This window comes from Alexandromys fortis, unplaced genomic scaffold (assembly GCF_014885135.2).
Source record: "Alexandromys fortis isolate MF-2015 unplaced genomic scaffold, M_Fortis_MF-2015_v1.1 scaffold_162, whole genome shotgun sequence".
In the NCBI taxonomy this organism is placed as follows: domain Eukaryota; kingdom Metazoa; phylum Chordata; class Mammalia; order Rodentia; family Cricetidae; genus Alexandromys; species Alexandromys fortis.
Genome location: NW_026068033.1, coordinates 397,275 through 412,155, shown reverse-complemented (window position 1 = coordinate 412,155; position 14,881 = coordinate 397,275). Strand labels below are relative to the sequence as shown.

Below are 14,881 nucleotides of genomic sequence, written 5' to 3'. Positions count from 1 at the left end.
TTGAGAAGTCAGTTCTCTCCTCCCACGATGTAGGTTCTGGGGATCAAACTCAGGTTTTCAGGCTTGCTGGCAAGTGCCTTTACTTCCAAAGCCATCTTGCTGGTCCTCCATTGGTGAGGGATAGTTTTTCTGGGTATAATATTCTTGCTTGTCAGCCCTGTGCCATTGAATGAATACACTGGAAATGCAATCCTGTTCCCTCCATAGCTTCCGAGAGAAGCCCATTATAAGTCATTCTGTGATGAATATTTGTGATGAATTACTTGTCTTTTGTTTTTGTGTAGCTTTATAATGTATTTGGTGTCAGCTATTGAGTTTATACTGCCTGAAATTTATTGTGTTTCTTGTATGTATAGATTTGTGTTTGTGTGTATATGTGTGCGCATGTGTGTGTGTGTTTGTGTGTGTGTGTGTGTGTGTGTGTGTGTGAGAGAGAGAGAGAGAGAGAGAGAGAGAGAGAGAGAGAGAGAGAGAGAGCTTTATATCCTGATCCATAGGCAGCAGGGAGAGACAGGGGCCTGAGGTGGACTTGTGAAACCTCAGAGCCCACCCCCAGTGACACCCCCCCCCCCAATCCTTTCCAAATAGTTCATTAACTTGGGACTGACCACGCCGATAAAAGCCTGTTGGGCATTCTCATTCAAATCGCACCAAGCAGCAAGCACTCTTAGCCTCTGAGCCATCTGTCCCGCCCCTTATATGAGATTCTTTAAAAAAGAAAATCAGTTTCTTGATTAGTGCTCTCTGTTTATGTGACAACTGAGTGAATTCAAAAGCGTCACTGTCAAAAGCAATGTTAGCGTGGAAACAGGGAAGTATTTTCTAAATCCATAGTCAAGTGTGTGGGGATGAGTCTCAGTTGGTAGGCCGTTTGCACAAGTGTGCAAGAGGTCCAAGTTCAGTCTCCAGCACTGCCACCCACACTTGAAAAAGTGGCACAGCAGTCAAACTTTACTGTCACTGTCACACTTGCTCCTGTAGAAATGGTGTCCTCTGTTTTCTGTGTGTCTGCCACTGTCTGGAGACTGCTCCCCAGCTTGGGGCACACAGTGGAGGTTTGCATTTACTGACTGGAGTGCTCAACCTGCTTGAGAAGCTGATGCTCACAGAGCAAGAGCAGCCACCAGCTCCACAGTCAGTGAGAAGCAGGGCTGCGCTAGCTCACACCCCTTTCCTCACACCCTTCTGTTGTGTGAGTGGACGCCATTTGTTCTACCGGTGTGACCACTCACCCCAGGAAGGGTTTGGGCCAGAAGCAGCGGGACAGTAAAGTGACCTTTTTTTTCCTGGCCTTAGCAGGTAAGCCACTCCCTGGGAACGTCTGTCAGCAGCAGCCGGGTTGGCTCACTCTCCCTGCAGCTGTTTTTCTTACACACCTCTGGTACCAATTCCCGCTGAAAGGACTTACGTGGCCATAGAACCGCTGGTGGAGTCTGCCCGAGAAGTCACATTCTATCAAACGCTTCTTGTAGCAACATAAGCCCGTATTCATGGAAACCTCTGTCGTCTTGTTATGGGGAATTTTTTATGCTACTTATGTGGGATAAAGGACAAAATGAACCTTTTCAGAGGAAATTACTGTTGTTTGGGATCCATGAAGGCATTTTTCTGCTGTCTACTTATTGTAATCCACATAACTCCAGAGGGGCCGACTTTGAAAGAAACCTGTGTGTGCAGGGGTGAGGTTAAAGCAAGGGAGATCAGCCGTGATTATGGAAATAATTTGTAGGTTATTTCAGCCCCAGGGCTCAATTCAGTGCTCACTATTTTCAGAGCCCGTACGCTGCTGATTCCACCCCGTTGCCCAGATACCCACACATTTGTGCTGGAAAAGAGATCCGTGTTACCCACAGAAGTAGAAAAGGGGTTTTGTGTGCAGAGTGGGGGCGGGAGTGAGGGGGGATGTTGGAGCAGCTGTTATAGAAGACGTATTATGCTGTCTGCAGAGTGTGACTGTAGCTCCTGCCTCGAACTCTGAGTTAGAGCTCTTTCCTCCGTCCCAATGTTAAGGACAGCACCAGCCACTCACAGAGTCCAGGGTCCTCCTGGCTCGCTCATTCTTGCCTAGAGGATGCCACAGCTGCAGACAGCTCGACCACTCGCAGGAGACATCCCAACATGGGTTTCGAATTCCTGTCCCAAATGCTTAGGGAACACAGCCACCAGACAGGGAGAGAGAGAGAGAGAGAGAGAGAGAGAGAGAGAGAGAGAGAGAGTGAGTTCATGAGTAGAAAGTTGTCTGTGGTTGAATATATAAAGGAGGGACAGAAAGATTGACTTGGACAGAAGATTGCCATTTCTTGATATGTTTTAGTCCCCTTTTGAAGACAGTTTTTACTAGGCTACTTTGTGCATATTTTTAACACCTCATAAAAAGAAATAGGACTTTGTGTGTATGAAAAGGGGACTTGACAAGCAGCATCAGCACCCTTCTCTGGAGTCACGGATTAAATGGCTGATTAGCCTGCTCGGAGTCCCCATCAGCAGCATTTGGATTCTAGTACAGAAAGAGGGAAGTTCTCGGTGCTTTTCCTAACCATTATGTTAAAGAGGCTGAACATGGCTTCACTGTGAATAAGGAGAGGTTTCGAGTTTCACCAGTCCCTGGGGATCCTACGTCCAGATGTCAGACTTTAGGAAGGGTCATGAAGGTCACAGACAAATGCCCAGGACTGGAGTGACAGGCTGGGGAGAATGCAGTGTGTAGACTCTGTGGGAAACACCCTAGGGGAGCTTTAGCATCCTGGGACTTGCGTAGACCGACCATAGATTTCCTCCCTCTGGGCGTCATGACTGAAGGTCCACTTCTCCTCTTGTTATAGTGATACTTCATTCGTGTTTTAATAAATCTTGCCTGAAGATCAGAGGGTAAAACTAAGCCACTAGAGAGCAGGCAGAGGTGTCACACACCTTTAATCCTAGAATTTGGGAGACAGAGACAGATGGATCTCTGTGAGTTCAAAGCCACCCTGGGCTACACAAGATCAATGCAGAAACAGATCCAGGTGGTGGTGGCTCACACTTCTAATCCCAGTCCTAGAAGGTCACATGCTTTTAATCCCAGCACTAGAGGGGAATATAAAACAGGAGGAGACAGAGTCTCATGGCTGAGTCTGCAGTTGCCCAGTCTTGGTAGAGGTGAGACTTCTCTAGTGGCTGGCTGCTTTGCTTTTCTGATCTTCAGCTTGAACCCCAATATCTGTCTCCGGGTTTTTGTCATTCATGCTACATCCTCGGGCTATCTGTTCAAGGCTCTTGCGCCATTTCCCCTGTCATTTGTAGATTTGGTCAGGCTTGTGTCTCCTGTCCTCATGTGATCAGTCCTGGGCACCCGGCGTTGAGGTTCTGTCGAGCCTGTTTTCCTCTCCCACATCTTTCTGTCTTTAAATCATACTGTCAACTCCATCTGCATTTGTGGTGCCTTAACCACCCCCTGCAGCATCAACTCTTAGCCTGTAAAGACTTTCCCATTTATTTTGGTAGTCTCTCCCCCTAAACCCAAACACAGAACTGTAATTTCTTTTTAAACATTATCTTTGTGGGGTTTGCCCTTGAAGTGAGTTTGTTGATATCCTGGTGGAGCCTTATGCCCCTTCCTTGGTTCTATAGGTAGGACAAGCTCCATCTCAGGTCCTTCTTTTCTTTGTTGATTCCTGAGTTGACCTGGTCTGTAGCTAAGCCCTGTTTTCCGCACACTGTGGATCCTATCCCTGCTCCCAAGGCTGCACCGTGGAACGTTTTTGGTGGCGATGCATTCAACTTCAGCTCCTGCTAGGAAACGGACGGGAAACTGGGTGCGAACAGAAAGGGGCAAGCAGGAGTGTGTGCACCCATTATTTGGCCTCCTGCTCTTGTGTTAAGGAATCTTGTTCCAGAAGCGTAGAAATAAACTCATGCAGCAAGGACATCGCTTTGGGAAGGCTAGGCTGCTGACCCAAGTGCCTCCACTAGACACAGATACTTTGGAGGCCACTTTCAGCATGGGGCTTTGCAGGGAGCCATGCATGGTCAAGCCACATGGTCAAGGACACTAAGACCCTCAAGGGAAGCACTTTAAGGTTTGGGGCCTCCTGAGATGTAGGTCGGCGTAGAACCCCATTCCCCTTGATGGATGGCTTGGTGTTACAGTGGAAAGTGATATGCAGGGACAGAAGTCAGAGGCATGGCATACCCTTCTGTTAATGTGCCAGAAGTTTCCCTACTAAACGTGCAGTGCAGACCATTAGCATCCAGCTTCCCCTTGCCATGAAAGACCCAATATAAACTCCTCATGAAGGAGAGGGGGCTATTTAAGCCTGCCACGAGCTAGTTTCAGTGGTGTGGGCTTCTGACAAGGACAGCGCACCTCCTTCCCTTCTCCTCTCTTTTCACCTCCTTGCTCCTCTTTCGCTGTGACAGGCACCTGCTGTTGGCTTCCAGCTTGTGATTCCTGGGCTCTTCTGAGGACGCCGTGAGTTTAAGGGAAGCTGCAGAGCCTTTGTTCTTATTTCTCTGCTCTCCGACTTTCCCACTAGAGGCTTGCATCCTATACCTGGTGACCATGCTCTGCTCATCCTCAGTCACCTCAGTCTGCCTGGCCGTCACCTGCGTGTGGTCCGATACTCTCACAGCCTGGTCACACACCAGTGGCCTTCTGCGGAAGGATCTCAGCGGGCAGCTTTTGTAGGCATTTTCTCAGGGGCCTGCTCGACTCGGCCAGTGCCCTGTCCAGTGCTTTGCATTCACAGGGCTGCTCTCAGTGCACTTCCTCATTTGCAGCCAGCAGCTCCTGCTTCTCTAGTGCCTAACTTCCTGGACTCAACTCCCCCTCTGTACAAATGACCTTCAGTTGGGGACAGGAAGAGAGTAGGTGTGTGTGTAACTGTCTGACCTCCTCCAGTGGGGGAGTGCAGAAGGAAGTTTCTGCCCTGCTCAGTCCCGAGGCCAATCAGTCCCAAATAAACACACAGAGGCTTATATTAATTATAAACTGTTTGGCCTATTGCTCAGGTTTATTACTAACTAGCTGTTAAATTCACCCATAATTCTTGTCTATGTTTAGCCAGGTAGCTTGGTACCTTTTCTCAGTGCAGTATTTTCATCTTGCTTCCTGTTTGTCTGACTGGCAACTGATTCTCTGCCTCTCCTCTTCTTAGAATTCTCCTACTCTGGTTGTCCCACCTATACTTCCTGCCTGGATACTGGCCAGTCAGTGTCTTATTAAACCAATATGAGTGATAAATCTCCACAGTGTACAAGAGCAGTATCCCACAGCAGGGGAGGAGAGTCTCCACGTTAAGACCCCTTTACCAATATTAAAAATGTACACTTAATTAGGGTTTGTATTCACAAAACTCTTAGATACGATGACTATAACCAAGAGAAACAGACCTTTGAAGAATTCACACAGGACTCTCATCTGGCCTCTTAAAAGATGGAAACTTCCATTCCTTCCCTTTTCTTTTAAAAGAAGTTTAACGTTTTGTAGATTTTTTTTCTTATGCATCTCTCAACACAGCTTACCCCAAATTTTAGTTCCTGGAGAAGAAATCTTCAGTGTAAGATGAGGCTCCCTCTCCTGCCACTCACATAAACCACTGATTATCTGAAATCACCGAGGGTCCTCCGTGCGGTGGGTAATTGAAGCTAGATCTATTTAAATACATAATGAAGCCCCAAGCCTCATCACATCTCTGCACACAGAGGGGCTCTTATGCAAATACATTTTTTTTTTCTGATTATCTGTTGGCAAGAACTTCTCTTCCCCTGCCCGCTCACTGAACTCCACAAGAGTATTTATAGCATCCCCAGAAGGCAGAGGAAGAATCACAAGACTGTTCTCTCTACCTGTCCACTGCCATGTGTGACTGGTGAGGGTGGGCCAGGGTGTACGGGTGTGTATGGGTGGTCTCTCCTTCTGCCTTTGTGGCCACTGGGCTCTGGCAGTGGACACTTTCTTAGATCACGTCCCTGACTACACTTGCCTGCTGTGAGGAGGTGATACAAGGTTAATGGGTTGAGCAGCTTTTCCAAGAGTCAGAATTTAGTCTGTGGAGAGACCTTCGTGGACCCCACTGCATTAAGTTAGCAGTCAGCCTAGGTGACATCAGAACTGGAGCCTGGGAACTGATGGGATGTTTGAAGACTTTGCCTCACGGAAGTAGCTGCTGAGAGCAGGGAGCACACAGGTTTCCCACCCTCCTCAGCACAGGGCTCCCCCTTGCTGCTGCCAAAGGACCAGCTTTGCTCCAAAGCTCTTTTAGTGAATCATTGTGCTCAGAAATGGACTTGGTTTGGTGATGGAGGACAGCAGGGACTGCGGTTTTATTTAGACGGGACAGCAGGAGCAAACATTTTCACTAATGGAAAAGCCTTCAGCCACTGCCAGGGTTTTAGAGATAGATGGCTGAGACATGCTTAGTGGTTAAAGGGCTGATGGCTGTATTTTTCATAGACCTGTCACCACATGTTTCTCTGGCTCTGGAGGACTGACATTTTTCTCTTTCATTGACTGTAATTTATCCATCCATCTATCCATCCATCCATCCATCCATCCATCCATCCATCCATCCAACTATCCACCTATTTATTTATATGCCAGTGCTTGGGTGTGTGTTTAAGCTCAGGGACAATCTTCCACTGACTCTTTCTTTCTTTCTTTCTTTCTTTCTTTCTTTCTTTCTTTCTTTCTTTCTTTCTCTCTCTCTCTCTCTCTCTCTCTCTCTCTCTCTCTTTCTTTCTTTCTTTCTTTCTGCCTTCCTCCCTCCCTCCCTCCCTCCCTCCCTCCCTCCCTCCCTTTCTGACAGGATCTTTCATTGATTGGTCCAGAGCTTTCTGATTAGTCTTGGTTTTTCCTGCGTTCATCTCTCAGCACTGGAATTACAGTGCGCGTGTCCACACTCAGCTTTTTAAATGGGTGCCGGGGCTCACACTCAGACTTCCATGCTTGTGTGCACACACTTTACCAGCTGTGCCCACTTCATTTATAGATTGTTCTTTTTATTATCATATAATGCACATAGAATTGTTCCGTCTTAACCCATGTATGTAGGTACCCAGTCCGATAGCAGTGGACACACTTCACATTGCTGCACCATGTTGCTTTCGTCTGCCTCCAGAACAGTTTCTCCTCAAGCCACAGTAGAGTTCTGAACCTAGCATGCAACTCTGCATTGGCCCCGGATGCACCTTGGCCTGTGGAGGCAGTCACCGTCTGCTGGCCTTTAGAAGAAGTTCAAGACTGATGACCTTTACTTTAGTGTCTTAGTTAGGGTTTCTATTGCTGTGAAGAGACACCATGACCACGACAACTCTTATAAAGGAAAACGTTTAATTGGGGTGGCTGGCTTACAGTTTCTGAGGTTCAGTTCATTATCATCATGGCGGGGAGCATGGCAGCATGCAGGCAGGCATAGAGTCTGAGAAGACTACTTCTGGAGAAGTAGCTGTGAGTCCCACATCTCACAGGCAACGGGAAGTCAACTAAGACACTGGACAGTATCCTAAGCATAGAAACCTCAAAGCCCATCCCCACAGGGAAACACTTCTTCCAACAAAGCCACGCCTCCCAATAGTGCCACTTCCTATGAGATTATAGGGCAATTACAGGCTACCACATTTAGCTTCAATTGACATCAATTCTGTTTATGTGCCGTGAATCAAACGCAGAGCCATGGGCATGCTGGGTAAGCACCATTAATCTACAGTCCTGTCTCCTTCTTTCCCACTTCTTGAAAGAGATGGATATAACTTCTCTGACATCAGAAGGGACAGCCTTGCCCTTGGCTGAGTTGGGCCTCTTCCAGGACTGCACACATATGGGGCACAAACATACATAGAGGTAAAACACATATATAAAATAAATAAAAAAACACTTCAGTGTGTACATGTGTTCTGGTACATTAATTTTGCTGAGTATATGAATATACTTAGTTCTGTGCCACAAGACATTAATATGCCCAGCTTCAGTCAGTTGTACTTAACTGCTTTCTGAAGCATTTATCCCCACTCTGAGTAGACAGAAGCAGTTCATAGGGCTTCAAGTTGCTATAAACATTCGCCAACATGGGAGTTACTGTTTTTTTTTTTCTTAGAAAATAATCCTTATTATTACTTTCCCATGTAAGCTGATTCTTTTTCTAACAAAATAAATACGTAACCAGGCTTGGTGGCTCCCACCCAGAAGGCTGAGGATAAAAGATAAGAGTTTGGACCACCTAGACTTTCCAAACCTCAGTTTATCTGTGACCTTAATGTCCTTACCGTCTTCCCCTACTTAGTCCACACAAATCAACCCCGTTTGCTTGCCAGTCGCTGCTTCTGTTCCGTTATAAGCATGTCTAGGTGATTGCAATCTTTATCCACTGCCAATGCATTTCTTTTTATACAACAACTGTCAGGTCTTTTAGGTTTGTAAGTTAGTTTTCTTGCAAGACAACATTTTTTAATGTTAGATGCCGTATCTTTGGATGAATGCAAAACTCTGAGATTAGAATGATTGCTAAAATTTCCATTCTTAGCCTCCACGGAATAAAATGCTGGGGTTGGAGGGGGGGGTCCTCTTAAAAGAATTTTGTTTGTAAGACAGCCCACTAGGGAGGTAAAAATAGAGATTAGTGCTGCAGAAGAAAAGCATGATGACAGCAGCCACCTTCGCGTTACTAAGAAACGTCTAAGCCAATCATTTCTCTGGCTGAGCTAACGCCTTTGCCTATACTGAATTCTTTGGGCTTATGGGAATGCATAGGAAAGTCTATATGAATAGAAAAGTTATATGAATTATTTGGGCTTATGGGATAACTAGAAAAGTCTAACATCTCCACATTTACAGATATTTCCTGCTTGACCTTCTAGTTTAAGAAAATAGTGGTTTTTTTTATTAATTTCTTGAGAATTTTATATAACCTATTTTGATTATATTTTCTCTTCCCCCACCCTCTCCCCTCCGATTTTTAGTCTGTGTTTCTCCCCACCCCCATTCCCCGTCTTCCTGTCTCTCTTAATATTTATTCATTTGTTTGTCTATTTGGTTTTTTGAGACAGGGTTTCTCTGTGTAACCCTGGCTGTCCTCTGTAGAGTCTACTCTGTAGACTAGGCTAGCCTTGAACTCACGGAGATCTGCCTGTCACTGCCTACCAAGTGCTATGATTAAAGGTGTGCGCCACCACTGCTGGCCTCTCTCGATCTTTTAACCCGGTTTGTGTTGGAAACCATTCCTTGGTGTGGAGCCTGCCTGCCCTGGAGCGTGGTTGATAAACCAGGGTTCACACCAGTAAAGCAAACCGACTCCCCCGCTCCCGGTAGCAATCAAGTGCTCGTGTCCACCTCCCCCCTTCTGTGTTGGGATTTGGTCTGACTTGAGCTCGTGCGGATCCTGTGAGTCTTTAATGATTTTGCATATAATTTTGCATGAGTTTTTGCCCACAAAGTTTACCACTTTTGCCTTTCAGAGGCTCATTGTCTTCCGTTTGGAGGTCACCTGTCCTTTGTTGCGTGTTAGCATCACCTTCGTACTCTTCTTAAGCTGTTGGTAGTTTGTGGTTGGCTGCTGGGTTGTTGCTACTCATGGATGTATTCCTGGAGTTCCCTAAGGCAGTATCAATCAGGTTGCCTTGACCTCTTCCCTAATCCTAGTTTTGATACAGCTGCTTAAAACTGGGAGACGTTCTTTAGAGGTAGCATTTAAGCAAGAGAATTTCTTAGGTTCATTGTGTAACATGCGGCTTCTTGGAGGGTACCACTTGAGGGGTTGGAGGTGGGACTGGCCTTCTTTTGTGGATTTCTATAAGGGATAAGTCCAGGTAGTCATGTGTGAGTGAGTGAGTGTGTGTGTGTGTGTGTGTGTGTGTGTAGACCTGACACCTTGCCTCAGAGACACTGCTTCCCCGAACACACACTGTTAGTTTCTGTCATCTTCTGAGAAGTGGCTCTCTCTCCCTGCACCCTCCTCTTACAGACCACCAGCCAGACGGAGCTGGAGAACTGGATCACCGCCATCCACTCTGCCTGCGCAGCCGCCGTGGCAAGGCACCACCACAAGGAAGACACACTGCGCCTCCTCAAGTCAGAGATCAAGAAGCTGGAGCAGAAGATTGACATGGACGAGAAGATGAAGAAGATGGGGGAGATGCAGCTGTCCTCGGTCACCGACTCGAAGAAGAAGAAGACCATACTGGACCAGGTGACTGTCCCTTTGCATGTGGAGCTGGCAGACTCGTTAGGTCTTTACTTTTTTTTTTTTTTTTTTGCTTTCTCAGAATCTCTAAAGATCTCCCCTCACCGTGGCTGCAGCCTGGCACCCCGACTGTTAAACTCTCTCTTGTGCCTGTCAGTTTCTTCGCCCTTTGTTCAGAGCTGATTGTTACGAGTTAAAGGAACAGTATGATATTGAATGGAAGGTGGAAATCAGAGAGCGGAGTCCTCCAGCTCCCACCAGTTCTTGTGATTCTAGGTGGATCTGTGTATTTGAAAATCTATGTTTTCCTTCCCCACCTACCATGGAGGGAAGCTATGAGGAGAATTCGTTCCTGATTCCTCAACAGACTTAGATTCCTAAATTTTAAAAAGTGACAGGTGATTTTTAAAGTCCACTCAGCTGTCCTTCACTACCCATTGTGAACTGGTTTCAGGACCCCCTGCAGCAACCCAAATCTGGGCATGCCCCAGTCTCTGACATAAAACGGACACACAGTCAGCTTTCACTTTGTCCTTTTTAAGGATTTAATTTCATGTGTATAAGTGCCACCTGATGTATGTTTACTATTAGATGCATTCTTGGTGCCCACAGAAGTCAGAACAGGGCGTCAGCACCACTAGAAATGAAGTCGTAGTCAGTGATGAGATGCTCCGTGGGTGCTGGGAACAGAACTCGTGTCCTCTGTCAGAGCAGCAATGCTCTTAATTGCTGGGCCATCTCTCTAGTCCCACGAGCTTCCACTTAGTACCAGAGCATTTTTCTTGACTGTACATGGTCTCTGTGATCTTATGTGAATGCCACATCAGTAGCCAGAGGCTATTTTGCCACTTTGAGTGACAAGGACATGTGTGGACACTAGCTTTGGGTGGAACCCTGGATCTCCACTGTTGACAGTTTACTACTTTTGACCCTTATTTAATAGCACCCCACTTTACCAAAGCTTTTGGTTTATTTGATTTTGACCTGTTGTTGACCTTCCATCCATCCATCCATCCATCCATCCTTTTATCATCTATCTTATCTATCTATCATCTATTATCTATCTATCTATCTATCTATCTATCTATCTATCTATCTATCTATCTTCTATCTACCATCTATCTATAATCTATCTATTATCTGCCTGTCTATCTATAATCTATCTATCTATCTATCTATCTATCTATCTATCTATCTATCTATCTATTATCTGTCTGTCTATCTATGATTTATCTATTATCTATCTATCTATCTATCTATCTATCTATCTATCTATCTATCTATCTGCATACCAATCCCAGTTCCCCCTCCCTCCTCAACTCCCACTCCCCCCACCTTCCCCCTACTCTACCCCCCATCCACTCCTCAGAGAGGGTAAGGCCTCCCCTGAGAAGTCAGTTAAGTCTGTCCCATCAACCTCCTTGAGCTGGGACTAAGCTCCCTGCCCCCATGCCTAGGCTGAGCAAGGGACAGTTTACTACTTTTAACCCTTTCTTTAATAACCTCCCCACTTTTACCAAAGCTTTTGGTTTATTTGTTTTTGTCCTGTAATTGGCTTTACTTTTCTTAGTAAAAGTCCTCTCCTTGTCAACATGAGTGTTTCTTCGTACTGGAGATCCCTACATTTTTATTCCTTCTGTCTTAGGTTTATGGTCAGAATTGACATACCAAACATGCTCCCCCTCACCCCCACCAAAATCCCTGTGAACTCTGTGCTTGGAGAGCACCCATAACTAACAATGTACTTTATGTTTATGATACTGCGTTCATGGTTACAGATAGGAGACCTGGGGGCCCCGTTGTTTCCCCTTGAGAATTATAATTAGCACCTTTACAGTCAACTGATCTGCACCATTTTTGGCTAATGTTTACTTTCTCCTTTTCCCATTTCTCTCCTTGGTTTTTCAGATCTTTGTCTGGGAGCAGAATCTCGAGCAGTTCCAGATGGACCTGTTTCGTTTCCGCTGTTACTTAGCCAGTCTCCAGGGCGGGGAGCTGCCAAACCCCAAAAGGCTGCTTGCTTTTGCAAGCCGGCCGACGAAAGTGGCAATGGGCCGCCTTGGGATCTTTTCTGTATCGTCTTTTCATGCCCTGGTGAGTAGAAGCAAATGAAGTTTGGAAAAATACTCATCTTGGTTCTTAATCCTGAGCAGGACTTGACAGGAGTCTCTCAACTTTTTCCTTAGTTTGCTGCCCTGCACGGATTTCCAAACTCATCTCACTGTGCAATTCATGCAGAATTCCATTAGAACCTATGTGGGAATGTAATTAAACCTTTCTTGATAGGGTTAAGACTATTGTGCAAGCAAAATGCAAAAGGCACCGTCTCCCCAGACCCCTTCAAACACCCCAGCCTACCCCCTCCCCGTGGTGTTGGGAATTGAACCCAGGACCTCACAAATGTTAGGTAAACACTCTACCATTGAGCTACATCCCAGCCCCGTAAAGGTCTTGTCTTGAGACCTATTCGCCACAGTGTTTGTGGATAGATGTTATTTTTAGACAGTTTTGGCATTTGAAACCATAAAGTTAATAACCTTATGCACATGATGAATGGAGGGCTTTCCCTCGTGCATATAGCTCTGCTCTCTCTGTGAGGCATAGGTGTATGTATTCTCCCCTGCCCCCACACCACACCGTCAGCAGATCTTTGCGGCTTGGAGGTCTCCCTCCACTGTATCCTACTTTGACAGCTAATGTATGATGTGTAGAGGAAGGCCGGTTTCAGTGACGTGTAGCTGGACGCGTGTCCTAGGAGGGGAGTTTTTGTCCGACTCCACAGCGGCAGAGTGCGTGGTTGTGCCGTGTGTTCACACTCTGTAATTCTCAGTACTTGCTAAATCACGAGCAGCTTTATATACTTGGGGCCCACTTCTGCCAGAGGGGGGAAATCAGTATACAAGCAACGAGTTTTAGCCACCTAGGTCGACACCCCAGAACGATATCACACCCGTAACACGTTTCCATGGAATTAGAAGTGAAGTCAGCGGCAGGGTCCTGAGCTGCCTTGGAAGTGTTAGCTGAGTGTAGCTGAATTCTAAGTTATAATTCAGTCCCGGGCGCTTGTGTTCTTTGTAAAGAGATTAGCATCATCATTCAGATAATTAGGGGGAGATGTGCACTTTGAAAGAGGTCTTACTCCAATCTCTAGAGTTTTTTAAAACTGTCTTGTTCTGCTAATTCCAGCTCTGCCCCGGTGTGCTTGCCCACCTCTCTATGTGGCTGTTCCATTTCTGGGTTTCCGTGTAAGGAAGAGTGGGGAAAGTTATAACTGTTGGGGACCCACTTGTTTTTATTTTCATTACTTCTCATTTATGGTATGCATGATCTAGGTCTGTTACCTTGAGACCCGAGCACTAGTTTTTAACTTAGCCAAATCTTTATTCCGTGTGGGGGATTTCCCTTCGCTCCTGTCAGCATGTCCCAATCAAGAGCATGTATTTATTTATTTCTGTTGGCAGGCAAGCTCGTCTCAGTGAGACACCACTTGTCAATCTCCAGCGCCCACACCCTTTCCCTCTTGCTGTCACACGATAGGATGCGAAGAAATCCAGTGTGCCTTCTACCTCAAACTCATGTGCACCGGTTGCTTTCTTATAAGTGTCTGTCTCTGATATAGACAAGAAAAAGCCGTTGAGTTCCTTGTCTGTCATTGACCTATGGGCCTCCTAAATTCCCCTTCATGTCTATGATGTATGCGCTTTTTCATTTGGTGTCAGGTGAGTTAAATCTACCCTATGGGAGAAGCGGTTGAGTTGGTGATTCTTAGGGACTTCTGCTCTGTTATTTGGAAGACTAGTGTTTCGTTTCATAAATCCGCCTCTCTGCTCCTTTCTGCTGTTTCTCGCTAGCTGCTTCTGTAATGCAGGTCCTGGTGTCCGTGCATCCTTGTCGGTCTGTGCAGGCTAGCTTTCATTTTAGACAGAGCACGTTAGGATACTCTACCCGGTATCTACTTCTATTTTCCGCATCAGCTGGCAGAACATGCCCAGCAGAATCTTAATCTGATTTATTGGATAGCCGCCCCCTCATCTCTCCTTGTCATTTGACCCTCAGGGCCGCCTCCTCTCAATGGGAGTTGAGGCCTTTTTCAATCTCTCCTTTGTCTAGGATATTGCCCCCTCCTGTTAAGTGGGGGTGGATGGAAGGAGAAGGTGCAAGGGTACCAGGGCCGGGGGAGGGATTTGAGCTACAGTGGGAGTCCCATTCACTAGGAGATCCCCGTCCTGCTGAGTGATGTGCCTTCATTAACCGAAGGGTCCCCGCTGTACTCTTTGAAGAAAGGTTATCATTGTTCTTGTTTGCACAGATGAGCTGACTGATAAAGTAGTCAGGTGCACGCCACAGAGGAGGCATTGTGTGTGCCTGTCATTGAGAAACCCATGAGTTCTTGTCCGGCAGTTCTTCTGCCAGCCTGTTTTCTATACCCCCTTGGTGATTATTGTCTGGAGTCACGGTGGGGGTGGCGCTGCCCTTATGGCCCACAAGGCCTGAGCACTTGAGGACAGCTGCTCACGCCTTTGAAGCAGCCCAAGGCAGGCAGCCAGGCCCTGGGAGTATTTGTGTGCCCAGGTTTCTCTTCCCGTGCTTTTTCTCCTCTCCCGAGACTGTAAACTCGAGTTACTTTTTAAGTTATTGCTGCTCAGCCTTTAATTTTAAATGTTTTATTTATTCATTTGATTGACAAATAAATACGTGCACAGCCCAGGCACGTGTCAGTTGCTAGC

At 46.4% G+C, this 14,881-nt stretch overlaps 1 protein-coding gene across 8 annotated transcripts in view; it reads left to right on the top strand.

The window, feature by feature from the left end:
* The window catches only part of Tiam1 (TIAM Rac1 associated GEF 1), a 339,898-nt gene that overhangs the window by 243,244 nt on the left and 81,773 nt on the right, over nt 1-14,881 (top strand). For all 8 annotated transcript variants that reach the window (XM_050164763.1, XM_050164762.1, XM_050164765.1 and 5 more), the window contains 2 exons: nt 9,936-10,160; nt 12,063-12,248. In XM_050164763.1, the coding sequence (XP_050020720.1) occupies nt 9,936-10,160; nt 12,063-12,248 (411 nt within the window). The remainder of the gene's footprint in view (nt 1-9,935; nt 10,161-12,062; nt 12,249-14,881) is intronic.